The 21,315-nt window shown below is 42.0% G+C and overlaps 1 protein-coding gene across 4 annotated transcripts in view; it reads left to right on the top strand.

The window, feature by feature from the left end:
- The window catches only part of KLHL29 (kelch like family member 29), a 406,206-nt gene that overhangs the window by 261,035 nt on the left and 123,856 nt on the right, over positions 1-21,315 (top strand). For all 4 annotated transcript variants that reach the window (XM_048297613.1, XM_048297610.1, XM_048297612.1 and 1 more), the window contains 2 exons: positions 4,544-4,685; positions 5,424-5,969. In XM_048297613.1, the coding sequence (XP_048153570.1) occupies positions 4,544-4,685; positions 5,424-5,969 (688 nt within the window). The remainder of the gene's footprint in view (positions 1-4,543; positions 4,686-5,423; positions 5,970-21,315) is intronic.

Below are 21,315 nucleotides of genomic sequence, written 5' to 3'. Positions count from 1 at the left end.
CTTTTTATTTTCAATGGGGAGAGAAAATAGACTGTGTTGCATATTGGATACATTATCTTGGTATTAAGCTGCCATTCCCAATCTCTTTTGGAAAATTGGAACAGAGATTCGCTACTTCTCATCCATCACTTTAAATGAAGGTCTTAGTAAAACAATTTTTATTGCTGGGAATCACAAATAGTATCCCTCTTTCCAGATTAGTTCTTTTTTGCTCATGAAACTGTTAGAATAGGTCTTAGCACTCTGAGCCATAGCAGGATGTATGTCAGTGGTTCCACAAGCTTTGGGGAAGGTGCTCGAGTGTGTTTATAAGGACCTCCCAGGAAGTGCTTGATTGTGTTGAGCCTGGGGAAGATTGTACTGGAATTTTTGTTGTTGGATTTTTGTAGTTGTTGTGTTGGGGTTTTTAAGACCACTAACATACTCTTTGATGCTGTAAGTAGTACAATAGGTTTTATGTTTCCATTGTTGTAAAGAAGGTCTTACTAAAAGTTTAGGTCTCGTTTCATTAAAGATTTGTAAAGCTTAGGACTTAAAGTCTGACCTAGTTGTAGCTATGCTTCCTCAACACCTAATAGTAGCCATGTAAACTGATGCTGTATAGACCAAATCACTAATTCCCAATCTTTAGCACCAGCTGATGGGTGTGAACTGATAGACTTTCTTGTGGATATCCTGAAAAGCCCCATGAATCTGAAAGTTTTAATGTGTTAATATAATAAGGTTCAGTGGGCCAGCTGTACAACAATTATGACTTCTTGAGCTACAAAAAATTGACAGTCTGGCAACTGGACTGTGTTAGTCTCATGTAATTCCAGAATTGTTCCGTCTTTCTCTCTTCGGCCTGTAAATCTGTGTTGTGGTTAATTTCCTTAAAACTGGGAGACTGCTCCCTGCTGGAGTTCAAAGTGGCAGGTGGTGAAATGCAGACTTCAGCTGAAGATTTTATTGATTCTTAATGGTGGCTTCAAACTAAAGCGGTAAAAAATGCTCAGATTTGGTTTTGGGGTAGTCTATCCATGACAAAGAGCACAAATTGAACATTTTACAGGTGCTAGAAAGATGCTGATGCTTCCTTAAGTAGTCTTTGTAGTCTGCCAGGAATTTCAGGCAATTAACTAGCCAATGTTGCTGTTGACTAGCCAGGCTTCAACAGACCTTTTAGAAACCTTTTGGTCTTTTCATGTGTTCCATGTTTAATTCAAACAAGCATCTGACATGAAAGCTAAAGATAAAAGTGTAACATAGTACAATTAGTTTCTGTGAAGTCTGTCGACCACTAATGGAACACAGCTCTTCCCCCTGCACAACTAGCATAATACAGGCCATTTTTTGGTCATTTGTGTTGTACATTAAAAGCATCAAATAGAGCACTGTCATGGGCCTGAGTGAATGGACAGAAAGTTCCTTTGTTTGATAATGCTGGAAATAATTTCGCTTTCCAGAGACGCAAATGGGTAATTGCTGCAATCAGATCAGAGACATGTAACACTTGTAATGTAACCCTTCATGTATTAAGAAAAATAAAGCATAAATTAGATCAGAGACCAGAAGTATGTATACATTTTAAAAGGAAGTTCAGTAAGCTGTTTCTCTGTTTCCATCACCATTACTGTCTGTGTTTCATGGACGTGTGTCATGATTCAATACCAGCTGATCTCAAGCACTTTCTGATCAAACAAACACAAGTTCAGGAGTACAGTTTGAAAGCAACCTACTGGATTTGTGCATTTAAATCCACTGAGCCTCTAAGAAGCAGTGTTTGTGAGCATGTTTAGTGAAAGGTCTGGTATTTAGTGAAAGTGAAGGAGAATTGTTTATTGATAGCAAACCTGATAACCTCCTTCCTCTTTTTTTAATGCTTAAAGTAAGGAATTTAGATCTAGATTTGGCTGCAGACTCTACCACTTTCACACGTGTCTGGTCTGGTGCTCTAGGTTTTTTGGAAAACAAGTTCCAAAATAGGCAACTGGATTTTTATAGGATTTAGGAGAGCTGTATCACGTACTCCCTTCTTTACCCATTCTGGACAAAACATACGGGTTCTTCTAAAATTGTAGCATGTGTGTGTGGTTCTGAATTATTTAAGGTAGAGGAGTATTTTTTTTTTCTTATTTTAGATCAACACCGTTTTAAAGGAGCTTGGGGATGTAACAAAGTTAAACAAGATGCTGCCTGTCTTGACAATGCCACACAATAATGAGAAGTGTGTATTTCAAACCCACTGGTAAAACCCGGTTCATACAACAAAGAATGCAACACACAGATGCACATGTGGAACACACAGAGCATGATTTGAGTCATGAATCCTCCTTTAGGTTCCTAAAAATGCCCATCTCTCTATATTGCATTTATGTTTTTTTAAAGCTTTACTTTAGAATAAATACTGGTGTTTCTGGGGGAAGTATTTTAGCTGATATATAGGCAGAGAATGTTGGTGGTTCTTTTATTTATTTATTTTTCTACTGCAGAGTGCTTTGGCTGCTGTTAAACAGTTTAGCTAGATCCAAATGGATACTGCTAACAGGAACTGGTAAACCACCAGCAGCGTTATATCCTCCCGTGTCAAAGACCCTGTATAATGTAAAAGCTAAAGGTATTCAGAATAATCATTTTCTCAGGACAATTTATAAATAGAAAGCATTTCAAAACTGAGACTTATTTCTTCCCCTCCTGCCCTTTCTTCACCATGAATAGAGCAAAGCTCTTGAAGCTCTTGACTGTCTGCATGTCCTCTCTTTATGTCTTTTCTGACTCATTTTTATATCAATTGCAAAAGTTATAGAGGTAGTTGAAATGGTGGGGACAGAAGTAAATGTGAATCTAAAACCAGAATATCATTGTCCTTGGTGCAATTAGAATAGAAAAAAAATCCGGAGAAATGACATTAAAAAAACCCAAAACCACAACCCCCAAACTATAGAAAAGAATTAAACTGATGAGTTTTAAAAAATAACAATCATAGGAAAAAAGATGTTAAGAATAACATTTCCTTGTGAACATCTGCTTTTAACAAAGTATAGCATTTCTAGTGGGGGAAATATTCCCATTGTAGCTTCTGTGAGCAAAGAGAGCAGCACAGCAAAACCCATGTCCTGTGTCAAGGTCTGCACACACAACTCCTGACTCCAAGAGCCCACCAAGGATAATGCTCAGGTAGAAAAGGGGGTGGGTGTCAGGAGATTTCAGGGGCCCTTGGGTGAAGGAGGGACCATTGGAGCAGGGCAGGTGCTAGCGGAGGTGCTGGTGGGGAAGAAGGGAGGGCAGGAGGAAGCAGGCTCCTCCGGTGGATATAAAGACAGGAGGAATGACTGATTGGCTTGGGGAAGGTGTGCATGTATTTGCAGAGGGCATAAATGGGTCTGCTAATGACTTCCTTTCATGGGGTGATTGAGGTACTTGGTGATGGGTGAATAGGCTGCTGGTGTTGACAGAGATTTCATTGGTGCAATGTGACCCAGGGCATTTATGGAGCTGCTGTACCCCCATCTCTGAGCTAAATTACTTCCCAGATGTGAGGCAAACAAGCAATCGCTCAGACTGGTCTCCTGTTCTTTATGGCTTCACTCTTTAATACTCATTCAGCAATAGGCAGCTGGTTCCGTTTGCTTGGTTTAGAGGTTCTGACACCAGTAAAAACAAAACAAAACAAAAAACTTTTAATCTTCCAGCAATGAAATACGCAGCAGACTTAAATAAATGAGACCTATTGGAGCACCCTTGTTTTCTACAAGTCTTTTCTCAGCAAAGGCATGATTGTTTGGGAAGGTCCCCTAAAATTGCAGCAGGGGTCTGGTGTAGCATTTAAATCCATGTGATAGTTTCTTCATCAAGAGATCTCTTTCAGATCATGTCTGCTTTGATGATTATTCAGCCCCTACTTTACAGTTATTTTAACCTCTCTGAAGACCTGCCAACATACCCACTTTAGCAGCCAGTGATGTTATGCTGCTTTTTTTTATTGGCATTCAATTTTAAGGGTTGACAGATAGTAAATACGAAGACTTCTCTTTACTGTTCTATAGTAATTTGTCCTACAGTTGTAAATAAGTCTCTCTTGTTCTGCCTCCTGCTAAACAAAACTCACTATTTTTGGAAGAGATTGAGCAAACAGAAGATTGTCCTATTTTATGTAGCTGCCACTGAGTGGATATTACCATATCTGGGTTGTGTTCTGTTGGGGTTTTTTATTTTCATGGAAAATGATGCGACTTATTTCTGAAAATATTAGTTTGTTGTGGATTCTTTTTTTTTTTTTTAAGGTGGCTGTATTAAATTTCCAGAAGAATTTTTTTCAAATATATTGTATTTCCATACGGACATGTCATGCAAGCCTGGAGGACAATCACAGAATCAGAGAACTGTTAGGGTTGGAAGGGACCTCTGGAGATCATGTAGTCCAACCCCCAAATGAATGATACTTAAAGATCTTAGGATATCCTCTCGGACTGTAACAAACAAGCAAGCTACTAGTTATGAGGAACCGTAATTAATCCCAGTAGTCAAAACATTTTTATTCTCTATTTTTCTTTCTCTCTGGTAGACACCTTGCATTTCCAAGACTGAAAATCAGCCTCAAGGACTTGCAACAAGTGTCAGGTGGGGACAGACACCCATCAATCAGTCCACGCCCTGGGACACTGATGAGCCGCCATCTAAACAGATGAGGGAGAATGAAAACCCAGGTATGTCTCTAATCTTATTTGTAATTCTAGCAGGGAAAATCGTTCAAAGCAAATTCAATGCACTATCTCCACTTACCTCTGTAAATAAGACTTCATTGTGAGCCCTTTCTTTATTCTTTAGCAGGGGTTTTCCCTCATTGTAAAGACCCCTCAAGTTTCTTCTATGCCAGGGCTGATATGAATGTATTAAGATGCTGCAAGTTCATTAGAGCGGGTTTTTTTTTTCTCCTTCTCTGCCTTCACTAGGGGAAAAGGCACTCTGTAATACTTTAAGACTTCTTTTATGTCCAGAACTACCTGAAATGATTTCCAGCTTCCAGACACATATCATACATTGTGCTACTGAGCCAGACGTCTAATTACAATGTCTTTGTAGTGGCTGGAGCACCATTATTATACACACAGAGTGTTTGTCAGGGAGCCGTGAAAGCGCAGCAGGGAAAGAGGTTAATTTTCTTGGAAGCGTGCACTTAAGCTGCATAAAGTGCAAAATACATAAAACCGCAAACATGCCGCATGTCACCTGACGAGTATTTTAACAACTGCACTCACATCGCTGCAGCAATTTTATGCACTTACTGCTTGGGAATGGCTCCAGATCCCGAACTGCTTTAGGTATTGTGCAGCGGGGCGTGTGGGCGTCATCCGCGGGTGCGGGAGGGGAAGGATGAGGGTGTTGATGTCTGTTCTCGCCCATGCCGAGCCCACCACCATTGCCACCCTTCCTTCATGCCACAGGTGCAGCGCCCTGGGTCACCACAGTGGCAGCGGGCAGCCAGCCCACCCTCATCACGCACTCCTACGGGATGACACAGCCGCCCACCTTCAGCCCGGCCGCCAACGTCCAGGCCCCAGTCATCGGAGTCACACCCTCCCTCCCGCCGCACGTCACCCCCCAGCTCCCACTGATGCCAGGCCACTACCAGCTCCAGCCGCAGCCCTCCCAGCCCCTCAGCAACATGGTGGTCAACCTCCAGAGCCAGCCCTTGTACACCAACAGCCAGCCCCTCAGCATGTCCTCCATGAGTGGCGTGGGCCCGGTGGCCCACCCGGGCCCCGGGGCGGCGGGCAACGGCCACCTGGCCTGCCCCATGCTGCCGCCGCCGCCCCCAGCCCTGCCCTCGGCCGCCCTGCCCAGCAGCGCGCCCACCACCAACGGGCAGGCGGCCGCCCCGCTGCCCCCCAACGCGGCGGCAGGCGGCCCGGACAACACCAATGGGGTGCAGATGCTGCGGACGATCGGCGTGGGGAAGTACGAGTTCACGGACCCCTGGCACCCCAAAGGTAAGGCGGGCCGGCTCGGCCCCGTGGGGCGCACAGCAGGGGTGGGTGGCGGCTGACCCTCGGCATCCCCGCCGCTCTCTGTGGGCCCGCCAGCCCAGGCCTGGCAGCTGCCTATGCGCTCTTCTAAAATGCAGAGCTTTTGTGAGTTACTGACAATAAAAAACAGTGTGTCAACAGGAGGTAGGACAAGCTCTGGGTGAAAAGTAGTGAAAAGCAGCTTTCAGGCCCATCAGATAAGCCGGTGTTCCCAAGGGTAAAGCAGCCATCATCCCATGCCTCTCCCTGTGAAATATGCCCCATGTTTCCATACGACCACTGTTCTCCTGGCTGCAGTTGTGCATCTGCCACAACAATGATCACCTTCTTCAGCCCTTGTCTTCTCCCTGCTCTGGTAGGAGCCCAAGCCAAACACAAGTCAAGCTTATTGCAGCTGAACAACCCGACACATTCAGCGTTAAGGGGAAAACTCTTCATTACCAGCTTCATTGGGCTCAAATGCTGCAAAACACCCTGAATAGTCATGAGCGTTCTGAGAGGTTGACCTTTTCCAAGGAGTACTTTGTAAGTGAGCCCCTCCACTGGGTCACGGTGGAGTGTTATTTCTGAATGTCTTACCCCAGACACTTCAAAACTACCTATGCTCTGTGTGCTGAGTTTCCAACTGCATTTGCAGAGTTTTCCCTTCCTCCCTTACAAATCACAACTGGTACCACGTGTACAGGTAAAGCAAAATGGAGCTTACGAAAATATTAATGCAGACCTATCAGCAAAATCAATTAAATTGATTTTCTAAAAAACCAGCACCTTCATTAAGTCTGTGATATTTTATGTATGCATTTGTATTCAGACACAATCCATGTGTAAATTATTTATTTGCCACAAGCTATTAAGTTCTGTTGTGTAGCTCTGTATTAAAGACAAGGAATCTCTATTAAAAATGATCAGTCCAATAACTCTTCCTGCTCTTTACATAAATTGTACTTTGGTATGTGTAAACCCTTACCAAAGTTCCCTTGAAAAGGAGCTCAGATACAATCTCAGCAGTACTTCCCTAAAACTAAATATTTGGATTGCTTTTAAGTTTTCAGCTCCAAACCCCAAATATGATGGGGGCTCTTGCTGGATGGTGAGCTTCTGAATTGCTTTTTGAGCTCTCTCTGGGTGGACTTTAAGAGATACTGGCCCAGTCAGGTAGCCAAAAATTAACCAACAATTTTAAGAGTATCGTTAATTCTTTCACTTTACAAAAATAAGAAAAAAAGCCCAAAGTCTGCAAAAGCAATTTGTTAGGTCACATTTATAAGTTACAAACCATTGATTTTGTAGAAGGAGAAAGGGGAGAGATTTATACTCTAATCCTGGTAGACTGAGTTCTGCTGGATGTCTCTCTCCTCCATAGGAGTTATCTGTCTTCTAAGAGGCATCATCTCCACTTTCCATAGCCACCTATCCCAATTTGCTGCACTGGGTACTTGGATGCATGATCAAATTAACACAATTTAAAGGATTACTTGGTGTCACTGGAGACACGTGCAAATATACAATACAAGGGAAAACACATAAGCTTAAACCACTTTCACAGCAGTAATTTGATCACATATCTGAGCCCTAGTGACACTAACCTAGTGAGACAAATGAGCACATCAGTGACTGCACACTTGAGGTTAGGAATACTCCTAAATGCCTTGCATACTTAGGGCCAGCAGCACCAGCTGTTATTTACTCTTCCTCCATCAATTAACCTTCAGCAGATCTCTGGCTAGCAGATGAAGTAAACTTCAAATCAAAGCCTAAGTAAAAAGATCGTAAAATATTTAATCAGTCTTTAATATTTGATTTATTCTGACAAATTCTTAGTCAGCCCTCTTGCTTAACCTGCTGTAAACCCCAGTCTAGCCTAATAGTCTGAGCACCCTAGAGATCAGTCAGCCCAGGAGATGTTCATTAAGGTGCAGAGCAGAGTTCCTCACTGGAGGATGCCAGGCATGCCAGCCCTAGCTCTGCTCCTGTATTTGGAAACCCCTGTACCTAGGAGAAGCATCATAAAGAGAATATTAAAAGAAGCAGTATTTCTAATCCGTGGCAACTGCTGACACATTAGCTGTACTGTACCTTATAAACTGCAGGCTAGACAACTGTTTTTCCAGGGATTAGGGAGCTTCTCTGTGACCATAAGCTATTGAGTTATTCCCACAGTGGTTAAAAGCAAACAAACAGAGCAGAATGAAGCATGCATATACAAATGTCTCATAAGCAGGACCTATTTTATAGAGATAAAGTAATCCCTTCCTCTGTTTCCAATCTAAAAAGCCCTTACATCTAAAGCCATAATTCTTCATGACACACTTGAAGTCAGAGAAGATATATGTTGGATTTGCTTGTTTTGAACGAGAGAGAAACAATCAGGAAAGGGGAGACAACTGAGTGCTGAACCAGACCTTAAAATCTCACTAGAATAAGATTGTTAATATAAACTCTGTGAGTTTCAGTGTGGCTTGATTTTCTAATTATTTTACGTTTTAATTTCTGCCCTCAGGGATTTCAGTCTCGAAAGCCTGACTGGTTTCACAGTCTTACATGATAGATATCTTTCTCTCCAGTAATGGAGACAGTGCTAAGCCGTTCAAATATACAAGTTCAAACTAGTTCCCTACAAGTTTCATTTAAATATTCTCTGTCTTTCTTGGGGAACCTTGGCCAGTATTATAATAAGGGCCACTGCTAATGGCCTTGAGATCTATCTCATTATCCTCTGGAAGTCTGAATTATTATTTCACTTGACAATCCAGTCTTGTCCAGGTTTGAATAATTACCCAACTATCCCTTAAGTGAAAGAGCAGTTCTTGCTGGTTAATATTATAGGGTTTCTTACATTTTTGATTTTTTTAGGAAGCTGATTTGAAACATTATGTTTGTTTCCCATGATTATCTTACCTTTGGCTATGTATGTTTGGGCCATTTTATGCTGTGTTCATGCAGAACCAGGTTTCTTACTCAGCTGTTTCTAAATACACGTATACAAGTAAGTTGACAAAAGTTAAAGGCACTGCAGGTGTGATGTCTCCTTTGCAATAGGTCAAGAGATCTCACTTACATGACTGAAAGAGTCATTTACGTGGCTCTGCAAAAAATGCATTTTGATAACAAGAACCATGATAGAAAACAGATGTGTCATTTTCCAGTGTTCCAGATAATTTCTACCTAATTCCATTGAAACTGTTTGTAAAAAAATGTGTGCACAGATTGGAGAATCTGCTTGGTCAGGATGGGTTATATTCTTTAAGTACGAGTTAACTTTAGCTACACAATCCATTTACTTGGTGAATTTGTAAAGTTGTTACATTACAAGAGACATAAATAAAGTTTCAAAGTAGTTATTGCTTTTAGCAGTGTATGAAAAACTGTGGAGATGCCTTGTGAAATGCATGGGGTCTTTTACCATACACAATCAGCAGGAGTTTTGGGAGGCATCTGGTTTGGCCTGTAGTTTCCATTTGGATAGGATATATGCCAGGTATCCCTAGCTGACTTCAAAACCTGTAACACCTTAACACAGACATGTAACCAAATATTTTATGGCAGAACCAGCCCTTGTTTTCTATCCATGTCCTGAATCTTGCTCTATAAGCTAAAGTGCCAGAACAATTAATAAGGCAGAATATTCAGAAACATAAAGATGTTCATTGTGAATGTGTTCGGCGAAGATCCACTGTAGTTCTCATAGCCAAATTTTTACGTGGCTTCTTCAGAAACTACAGAGTTGCAAAGAATATTCAAACATATTTTCAGGATCTTCAGGCTACACGATGTGGCCAGCACAAATTGTCACTTGTACAATGTGCCTGCAGGGAAGAGAGAAAATCATCCCTTCAGTATCTGACACAAGGTACCAGTGTCCCCTGCCATGGCACAGTGACAGAGACCAATGTCTATGTGCCTGCCAATCCAGCTGAGCCCAAACAGAGAGGAATTAATCAGTCTGAAGAGATTGGTTTCTTTGCAGAAACTGAGTAACTGAGATTTGGTCCTTGACTGTTTCCTAGAGCAGTATGCTTCCTTATAGTCAAGACTTGTTGTAAATCCAAAACTGAACCCTTGGTGGATAGCTCTGACATATGCAGAAGATAAACATTCCAGCTTGGACTCTGAGATCTGTTACACATTTGGAAATACCCTCTCTTCATAAACTTGATATACTTCGAAGCATAGCTGCTAACGCAAAAAATGAGGAAAATACAGTACTTTATTGCAGTACTTACTCCTGCAGTGTAAAATTAACCGTGGACATCATGGTGTTTAATTTGCGGATGTTCGTGGATAATACTGATGTTTGTTTCCATAGTATTTTTGTTCTATAATTCTTTGGTTTGCAGTCCTTAACTAGTGGGAAAAGAAAGCAGATGCTAATTAGTGTTCAGAGTGTAATGACTGTAGAAACATAACAATATCAGAAATAAAATCTGAATGTTAATCCTTGTAGCACTAATGTCTTAACACTTCATTTTCAAGCATCAGCAAATAGCATAAACTAAACAATAACAAAACTACAAATGAATACTGTTGCATCATCAGTCATTGATTGCACCTTTCACACTTGACTTTATTGCATTGGAATTCTCATTAGGCCTCAGACAATATTTACTTTCCTTAATCATGAATAGTAACAAGGCAGAGTACAACATTTTGTCAATAACTATCAACTTTTTCTTCAGAAAAGGCTGAATTTTCAAAGGGATTTCAGCTTGACCTGCATTTCTGTGAGTGTATCTAGTTCTAGACATGAATGCTGGGGGTTGGGGAGTGTTTAAATTCTTCCTGAAACCTAACATTTGGAATTCTAGTAGCATTAGCTAGAGGGTATTGTGTGGTGAAGACTCTAGAAAGCTTCTTTTCCATTCTCTACCGTGCACCAGACTACATGGCCTGTGTAACCATAGGAAAATCTCCCTTTTGTCTAGAAAGGTAGAGAGATAAACAGATTATGAAAATTATAGATATAAAATTATACATAAAATTGTGTAGTGTCTGTGTACATGTATATACATACATATGGATATGTATGCATATAGTCATAGGGAAGGAAATCTACAATAGAAATAACTGCATTCTCTCCTATTTTTTGTAGGACAGTTAAGTTAGAATGGAAGTGTAAGCATTGTGCATGACTCTTACTGGGTTTTCCTTAGGACAGTGGTGATTTCCTGGGATGGCCTAAATGGTACCAATGTACAGATGAGTAGTGGTCATTTGTAAGCTCAACTTGATAATGATGCATAAGACTTCACAGAATCACAGAATGGTTGAGGCTGGAAGGGACCACTGGAGGTTGTCTGGTCCAGCCCCATTGCCAAGCAGGGCAATCTAGAGCTGTTTGCCCAGGACCATGTCCAGATGACTTCTGAATATCCACAAGGATGAAGACTGCACAAACTCCCTGAGCAAGTGTTGGTCACCCCCACAACAGAAACATGTTTCCTCATGTTCAGAGGTAGCTTTCTGTGTTTCAGTTTGTGCCCAGTGCCTCTGGTTCTGACACTGAGCACCAAGGAAAAAAGCCTGGCTCCAGCCTCTTTGTACCATTCCTTCAGGTGCAATTTATATACATTCATATAATTTCAATTTATGTACACTGATGAGATCCCACTGAGCCGCCTTCTCTTTTCCAGACTGAACAGCCCCAACTGTATGTACCTCTCCTCCTAGGAGAGGTTTGTCATCTTCATGGTCCTTTGCTGGACTTTCCAGCCTCTCTTGTATTGAGAAGCCCAGAACTGGACATGCCACTTGAAGTGAGGCCTCACCAGTGCTGAGTAGACACTCAGGGTCAGACAGGGTCACCTCCTGCGATCTCATGGCAATACCTGACCTAATGCAGCTCAGAGTACCACTGGCCTTCTTAGCTGCAAGATGACACTGCTGACTCATGTTTTAGCTTGCTCATGCCCAGTAATGAACTAAAAGCAAACAAGTCCTCTAAAATCAAATTTTTATCAAAATGAGTTACCGTCTTCTTTCATTAATACAATCCTAACATGATTGAGAAGTGATGAGGGTATCGAAATCACCACTTGAGTGAGAATGAAATACATTTCACCTTTCTGTGGTCCAGGCAGGGTGTTTTCTGTAATTTCTGTCCTTTTAATGTCACTGTCGGTCAGGTCATGACAGACAGTGATTTATTGCACTGAAGAGTCAAAGAGGGCTTGTAATAGTCCTAGAACATTGCCTTGCTAAACATAAAGCATAAAAAAGGTGATTGAATTCTCTTTTGATTGACATCTCTCAGTATGTCAGTGACTTGAGATTTCCACATTTCAACTGGAGGAGGATCTTTTCAGCACCACCAATATTTTATGTGGGTTATTGTTAGAAAAAATTGGGGCATTGCTGAAGTGAGTCAAAACTCCCTGAAACTGCTTTTAAAAGTCATCTGGTCCGTGCTGCTATTTTTTATACCTCTGTTTTTTAAACAAATGTCAGATTTGCAACTGTAGTTCATCTGTTGAAAATAGAGAGCTGAAGAACTTTGATTCTACTGTTGTATGATATTACGTCATCGTTTGCAGATCCACCTAGTTAATTAGACAGTGATACATTTGAAGTTGTCTTGAATTCCTTCCCACTCTGTAGTCTTAAGATATGGTTTGCTTAGAATGTGGTTTCTTAACAAATATAGTTTTGCCCATGATAGTGGCCATCAAATGCACTCAACATAAGTCTGAGAGGCGGCACAGTTCTGTTGAATTACTATTTTCTCTCCCGTCCACACAACACTGTATTCACTAAGTGCAAAATTCCTCAGGAGCTGGATGATAACCAAAATCTAGGCTTTCTTTTGGCACAGAATACATAAGTTGCAACTCTATAAATACAGATCAGATTTGCAGGCAGGCTGTCTATTCATCCATCCATCCATCCATTCATACATCCACCCATCCATCCAAATAGTGTTCCAACAATCCCTTGCAGGTAGCTGGAACTGCATTTGGATGTTCTAAAAGTTATTAATTGTCCAAAACACTTGCAGAGTTGGCATTCTACTTGCAGAATTCATGTTAAATATCTGGTATCACTGACCTCGTCTTCCCTTGGTCCTCTGTCTTGTTCTACTCTTGACACATATTTGGGCACAACCCTTGTCTGCATCCATCCCTTTGGGTGCAATGGGAAACATACCAGTTCCCTTTCACTCTGTCCTCCTATGCCTGGAGCCACTTCAAAGCTACCTTTCCTGAGCATGCAATTTGCTCCACGAGTTTGGCTTTTCCCAAAATTTCCTCATAAGATTTTTTCTTCTTCACAGCAGCATAATTCCACTTCCTTTGATATCATGACTTAAAACGTGGGCAGTCAAGTTATAGCTACTACAGTGTCAGCAGAGACTGGGGACATCACGTTCAGTGCAAACCGAACAAGCTGGGTCCATCCAGAGCCAGACTGTGCATTTATGTATATACCTAAATGTTACCAAAATGGGCTATTCTGTGACCTCTGGAGATCTCCAGACAAGCTGATTTATTAAATTGCAAATGGGTTTTGGTTTCTTTACAAGAAAGAGGAAATGCTTTTTTTGTTTTTCCTGATCAGCAGTCCTCCATGGAGCAGAATCTAAATTCTGAATGAAGAAGAATAATTTCTGTCTCATTGCATTCAGAATGAGAATCATTCTGTCCCCTGTTAAATTAAAAAAAAATCTAAACAGATTTGTGAAATGCAAACATTTCCAAATAGTGACTTTTCTTACCCTGCTGTGCCTTGAGATTGCTGATGATAAGCTCCACTGTCCCGCAATGAGGCAGGCTTTGGGCCATGGTCAATAACAACAAGAATAATAATAATAACAATAATGCTGTGGGATTACATAACACCTCAAATCTTCAAAGTGCTTTTGAGGACATAAAACTTTTGTCATTAAGTTCATTCTGCACAGGAGGATTGGTTAAGCTTCTTCCACTCAGTCTGGTTACTGTTACATGTATATACAGATTTCTAGTAGTACCAAGTGAGAGTTAAAAGGTATTTGTGTATATTTCCACCTTAATATTTACAAATCACTACATTAGGTTCCCAAGCTAGGTATTCTGGAAAGTGTCATCGGGGCTTGAAATCATAACGAGGAAGGGGGTACATAAGCTTGCAGAAATGATTGCTCATAGACAAAAATTCCACCATCTAGATGTGCAAATAAAAGTGGCATGAAGTTTTGTCAGATTAAATTCAGAAAATTACATCATTAAGTGTTTTATGTACTTACTACTGTACTGGAAAAATCTGTCTGGGCTGCTAAAAAATCAGGAGGTTGAAGAGAAATACTTGACCAGGACTATTCAAGTCAGAAATATTTGCCTAGAGAAGGTGCCAAGATGCTTAGTCAAGTTTGCACAATATGACTGTGCAATACTTTCCAAGATGCTACAACAGATTGGAGGGTTTGCCTCAAGACTTTGTACATTATATTTTGCACAGCACTCATTGGCATTACACAAATTAAATAAAAAGATAAGAATGTAGGATTAAAGAGAACATTATGGTTTTTATTCATGATTGCTCTGATGTTTCAGAGGGAGACAAAATGTGCTTTGCTCGTCAGTCTGCACATTGAAGTATTTGAGTGAAGATGAGGAAGATGGTACAAAGAAGACAAAATTGGCTAAAATGGAAGTAGTCTTATGAGCAACGTGGGCTGACGCTCCTGTTCAGTCTGACTGATTCATAGAGTATCAAAATCCAATATAAAATCCAACTCCTCTGTGTGGCCTTTTCCTTGTGAAGGAAGAGGGAAATGTTGCTTGCATCCCCAAGCTGTGGATCTTTTAAAACAAGGATCATTTTGCACAAAACACTACCATCCTGTGGAAAACAGAGGGAGGAGCAGTGGTAGTAGATTCCCATTGCCTGTAACCTAGGAAATACAAGATTCTGCTCTTGGCCTTTTCCAGCATGCTGTGTGAACTTTGTTACAGATGCAGGTTTTCTAGATGGCTGAATTCGCTGTGTTAAGATGTTTTTCTGCTAGATATTCTCCTGTCATGGCCATACTGTGCCATTTTAAGAACAATCCTTTTCTTTGAGGGTTTTGTTTGTTCTTCTGTACAATGGTTAGAGCTCTGATTCAGAAGCCACGTTGAACATCCAAACAGAGAAGCACTTTTTAGGAGCATTTCAGAAGAATTTTGCTAAGTGGATGGCAGGTATCTCCAGCAGGAATCATTCAAGTGGTTTCAGGTTTAGACAGATGCAGATATTTAATAACCATTGCACTCTGAAGAAGTACATGAATCTCTCTTTTATTTGTAGAAATGTATCAAGAAGATGGGCTCATATTCCTTCAGCTCCAGAATAACAAGTTCTTCATGTATTTTACTTGCTGGAACAGTACAAGCAGATTTGACATTTTGTCCAAGGATCAGCTGTTCAAGGACAGTCAAATCTGCTCACAAACAGAAATTCAGTACATTCCAAGAAGAGCCTATCTGTGAAAACCCCACAACAGTAAGAATTTCTTCTTTAAGAACTTAAATGAGTTCCACAGCCCTTTGCTGGAAGTGCCCTTATACCTTTGGATAAGCTGTCATCACTTTATTCTTTTATTTTTTTCTTTCTCTCAAAACTGCCATATAGGCAAACCTTGTGCAACGAGTCTCGGTGTTATCAGTCAGGGCTGCCTTAATTCACTTCCAGGGAGATAAAGTGGTGCTGAGAAGACCTCTTGGCTTTAAGGGTAAACTCAATCAGGAATTTCACTAAAGACAGGGAAGTATTTTATCATGTATTTTTGTCCAAATTTGTAGATGTTGAGGTGGTAGATTCAGTATTTGAGTAAGATTTGGTATATCCTGAGACTTCAGTCTTCTTTTTGTGTTGTAAAGAAAGTAGAGAAGGGTTGTTTATATATTGAAAATCTATGTAACTGTCTAGAAATAATGTGTTAACGTATTTAGAAAACAAATTCTAAATACCAAAATATGTTTTAATAAGAGAAGGGGTCTGTTTTGAAAAAGTGAAGTCATTTTGCATGTATTGAATTGGTAACACTGTCTGATTTCTACCCCTTCAAATGCACTGAGAATGTTGGGGGTTTAATATAACTTCTCACTCAGTTAGGCGGTAGCCACCCTGGAGTGGAGTGGGACCACATAGGTACCCCCCAAAAAAGGGGTACCCATATTTCCTCCCAAGTGAAATAAGAGAGCTGGTTTTAAGGATATCATTTATAATTTTCCAGACTGGATCTAGATTATAATTACATAGTCTGGACCTATACAAAGACACTGAAATTAATATTTCAAGTTTGGAGGGAAGAAATATGAGATAGTGTTTGACTGGATTGGTAGCTGTCTTATCAGCCATGGACTGAGTACCAGGAAATTTGAAGGAACCTCCCTTGAATCTTGAATTTATGTCCCAAAAACAGATGAAGAGACTTACCTAAGGTCTTAAATGGAAAGCAGAATATGTAGAAAAAGACATTGTAATAAGAAAAAGACAATGATAGTGTCTTGGATTGTTATTATGTGGTTAGTAAATGAGAAAGATAAATCATATATGTTCAAAACTGAAGCCTTGGTTTAAAGAGCCCTAACCAGCAATCCGGTCTGTTAAATAAGTCCCTTACTTAAATTTAGAAAGTCAGCTTGCCACTCAGTCATTCAAGCACAGGCAGCTAGGGCCATATGGATCCTAGATGTGTTACTACATCTTTTGTGGTTGCTTGGTACTGGGAGAACAGAGCTCTTCCATAGGTTCTGGCTGTTTGGGAGAATTTGGCTATCCCAGAACACGTCAAAGGTCACCAGGGACCAGTGTGTCAACAGCTGCACTGGGCTCCTCTGGTTGCCCAGATGAATCACTCTTGGTTCTTTACTGCACTGACTAGGTTTCCACAGATGTGATAGGCACTTACACACTTAACAGGTGTTGGGGTCCCTCCCCTGCCGTGTAGCCCTGGGAGAGGGGCCCTGAGGGCACAGACACGGGGCTTCCCTGCCCCTGCTCAGCCTCGTTCCCATTGGTTGGTTTGTGCTCCCTGCGCGGGAGAAGGACCCTTGGTCCCGTGACTGGAGCAGTTCCTGGGCAGAGCCCCGGCCATGCGGCTGGAGAAATAAACATCTCTCTGAAACAGCTATCAAGAATCTGTCTGTCCGTATATATTTCCTTTCCACGGGACTCCTGGTTTGATATATGCGTGTTGCAGGATCCCCACTGCAACAAATGGTGGAGATTTGTGAGCAGAACGATCCCCGATCCCTAAGCGACTGATTTGTGTGAGTAAACCCTGGAAACTTTGGATTCCTCTTCTTGGTTTTGCTTTGCTATTCCGTATCTAAACTATGGAGGAACCGTGGGAAGACTCTTGGCTCTCAGAGCCGCATATGGACATTTATCTTAAACTTAAAATGATTCTTGAACAACGATTTGTAAATTTTAGCTTGATTCAAGCTCAAAAAGAACTGAAACACTTCCTGGCATGGTTGTTTAAGAACTTTTTCTATGTTTCTTGGGATTTAATTATTACCAAGGGCTTTTGGAAAACCGTTTGGACACAGTTAATACTGGAGTCAAGATATATGCCGATGGAAGAATATTTTCGTGAATATTATTTAGTTACCGAGACTGTTGAGCAGTGTCAGCTGTGTCCTGGTGAAGGGAAGCGTGGCGCAGGGACCGTGCGGCCCAGGCCACGTGCACCGAGCGCTCTGAGAGCAGCAGCGAGGCAGTTCCCGCGCGCGGGCGGAGCCACGCGAGCCGCAGTGTCGGTGGCGGAGCGAGGAGCGGCGGGACCCGGCGGTGCCTGCCCGGTCCTGTGCAGTGCGTGGTGGAGCGAGCCCCGTGAATGCCCGACCGAGAGGGGCGGCACGCGGGCGGCGGCTGGCGGCGATGGCGGTGGAACGGAGCCGCGCCCAGCCGAGACGCGCGCTGGAGCGGGGCGCGGGGGAGTCGTCGCTCGGGGGCCCGGCCGAGACGTGTGTGCAGCGCCCGGCAGCGGCAGCGAAGCTGCGACCAGAGGAGGCGACGCACGGAGAACTGAGCGGCGTGGCCCGGCCCGGCCCGCGCAGCCCCGAACGCGACCCCGGGAAGAGCGCGCAGGCACGAGCAGCCCCGAGAATTCCAACACGGGAGCGACCGAAGGAGAGAGCAAAGACGCAGCGAGACAGAAAACAGCAGCCACTCGAAAAAAGGAAAAGATCATAGCAACTAAGACCTTAGGGATAGTAAAATGGTATAATGTTAAGCAAAATTATGGTTTTATAACAAGGTATGACAACCAGCAAGACATATTCGTGCATAGAACTGCTATTAAAAAGAATAACCCTGAAAAATGCATCCCAAGCTTGGGAGATGGAGAAGTGGTGGAATTTAATATTGTACTAGGGAGAAAAGGGTTACAAGCATCGCAGGTCACTGGGCCTGATGGTGTTCCTGTAAAAGGCAGTATATATGCAAAAAATCGTAGTCATGTTAGACAATATCTCCATTGTAAGCCCCCCCTACAGTTTCCCTTTCCTAATCCCACCTTTCCCTTTTACCCTATGTCCTGTTACCCCCAGTGTATTCCCAATCCGTTTTTTCATCCATGGTTTCCCTCACAAAACCATGCTTTTGCCAATTGTTTCCCCAAAAATCCCTTTCCAATGCCGAGTGGGGGATGAAAAGGGGGAGGGAAGAAGTTAAACCCTCTCCTGCCTCAGTTTCCCCACAAAGCATGCTCAGAGAATTCTGTCTCCCTTCTGTCAGCCCTAAGATGTTCCAGAGAATCTGTTTGGACATTTAAAGACTCAGGAGGGTGGCTTGTTTTGTTTTGAAACTGTTCTTGTTATGTTTATCCAGTTGTTTTCATTCTCCTTTTATTAAAATAAAACGGGTGAGGTGTTGGGGTCCCTCCCCTGCCATGGAGCCCTGGGAGAGGGGCCCTGAGGGCACAGACACGGGGCTACCCTGTCCCTGCTCAGCCTCGTTCCCATTGGTTGGTTTGTGTTCCCTGCGCGGGAGAAGGACCCTTGGTCCTGTGACTGGAGCAGTTCCTGGGCAGAGCCCCGGCCATGCGGCTGGAGAAATAAACATCTCTCTGAAACAGCTATCAAGAATCTGTCTGTCCGTATATATTTCCTTTCCACGGGACTCCTGGTTTGATATATGCGTGTTGCAGGATCCCCACTGCAACACTTAACCAACTTGAATGCACTTGTATTTAAATATCTTATTATAACATCAATCCCATTTTAAATTTCAGAAATAGGGTCAAGAGTCTCAGCAGATGGACAGCTCACTGTGAACATAGTTCCTCTGTCAGAGGAGCTGGCAATATAACAAAGTACAACTTTTGATTTATTTTACTGTTGTTGTATTAAGAGACCATTTTGGTAATGTTGGTTATCACCTCAAATTAATACAGTATTTGCCTATTGGGTGGGGTAAGCAAACACATCTAGTCCCTTTTTAAGATGAAGATGGCTTTCCTCCTCTGCCCATGGAGAGCTACTTGTGAATGTGATACAACCAGTCATTTACCGGCATCATTTCATTAGCATCTCTAAAGACAATTTGGGCATATATTGTCAACAGTTTTGATTCAGAGTTTGCTAAACTTCTACTTACACTGTTATCTCACACAATTTCCAGTGCTGTCTTACAGTGTTTAAAATATTAAGGCCTGCTAAGAGGGTTAAGGCTGAGAGAGAGGCTTACATACCTCATTCAGGAGACATCACTTGCAGTAGCACGGTGTCCCGCAGGGGGCTTAAGCTTTTCATTCAGCGGTGACTCAGAAAAGGACGAGTGCCGTGTTTGCGGTTTCCACCAGCACTTAGTCTTTTCTCAAAGGCTTCCTCACTAATTCCCAGCTCATCACAGTCCTCATCAGCCTGTGTAATGTGCTCATCACATGCTCATTTTCAGCTTTTGATTTGGCCTGGCTGTCTGCTGGGGAAGGTTTCCTCTGGTAGAAGTCTCCAAGTGCATGAACAAGTGAGCTCTAAGTGTTACTAATAAAAAATCCTTTAATCCACTTTAACAATGATAAATTGGAACTGAGAACTCCTCTTACTTTACAGATACATTCAGTTCAGAATTTCACTTAAGTCAGGAAATCATTTTATGGGCAAGAGAAGAGTCCTAAACACGCTGATGTGGACGATGGGAATGAAAAGCCAAATGCTTAATTGCTCTTACTGTATCTGAAGCACCTACTGATGACTGAAGCTTCCACTGACATGGCTGGTTCGTATAAAATTCACTAGTCTTTGCCATTATTTTTATTCTTAATTCACCTTGGAATTTCCCTTTTTATTTTCCCCACTTTGTAGCTGGTGCACAATGAAAGAAAATAACTGATCTGGGCCACAGAAGTTCAGATTGAGCAAAGATCTGTCTAAAATGTACTTTTCTGGATTTAGATCTACCTTGTCTTGGTAGTAAGTACCTTACACCGAAAATCTGTGCTGTTATTCACCTGCTACCCTATGTTTATTTTTGCTTCTATGTTAAAGAATGTAGCATGATCAGATACAATGACAGACAAAGTCTCTATTCTTCTTCTTCTATCCCAAAAGCATGCAAGTTTGCACTAGGGACTCATCCACAAAGGTTTGTGCCTCTTGTAATCCCTACGGATCTCTGTTTCAGTAGTGACACTCAAATATTTCCCAAACACAGCTCACTGCAGTGTTACACCAGGCACAAAGCAGTGTTCAGGCAGCAGGAGGGTTCTTGCAGGATGTTCACCCTGCCTGGCCTCACTGTGGGGCTCCTGGCTGAGACACCTCTGGTGCCTCCTCTGTGCCATCATCTTGTGTAACATGGTCAGGAGGGAACTCACATCCCAGTACCTGGTTTCCAAGCATCCACCCATTATCTGGCAGCAAATGTAGGCTCATTGTTTCATGTCTGATTTTGAAAATCTGGCCCCAGCAGCAGGTTTCTGTGCATCACTGTACTAACATCTGGCTTTTACTGGCTTGGCAGACTGTCTGTATCATTAAGTAGAACGAAACTATTCATTGATATGGACGGAGATGATCCTGCATCAATTTCCAAAAGGATGGCAGGGCTATTGGCAAATTAAATAGTTGAAGAAATTCTCCATCTCTCTTCCTTTTCATGATGTATCAGGGAATAAAATTGAGGGGAAAGCAGAAAACAAACTAATGTGAGTGTAATTCCCAAATTTCAATCTTCTGTATATTATGGGTCATTACCCGTTAATTTGCTAAATGGCAGTTTTCTATGAAAGAAAAGTTTTGTTTAGCTGTATAATGATGACAGATGATGTAATTAGTATCATCCCCGCATTGAGAATGATAAAAGCATTTCTTTTGTGTGTCACTGCTTTTAGACAGTATAATATCAA

This window comes from Corvus hawaiiensis, chromosome 3 (assembly GCF_020740725.1).
Source record: "Corvus hawaiiensis isolate bCorHaw1 chromosome 3, bCorHaw1.pri.cur, whole genome shotgun sequence".
Taxonomy (NCBI): Eukaryota; Metazoa; Chordata; class Aves; order Passeriformes; family Corvidae; genus Corvus; species Corvus hawaiiensis.
This window is presented reverse-complemented; position numbering and strand designations above follow the sequence as displayed.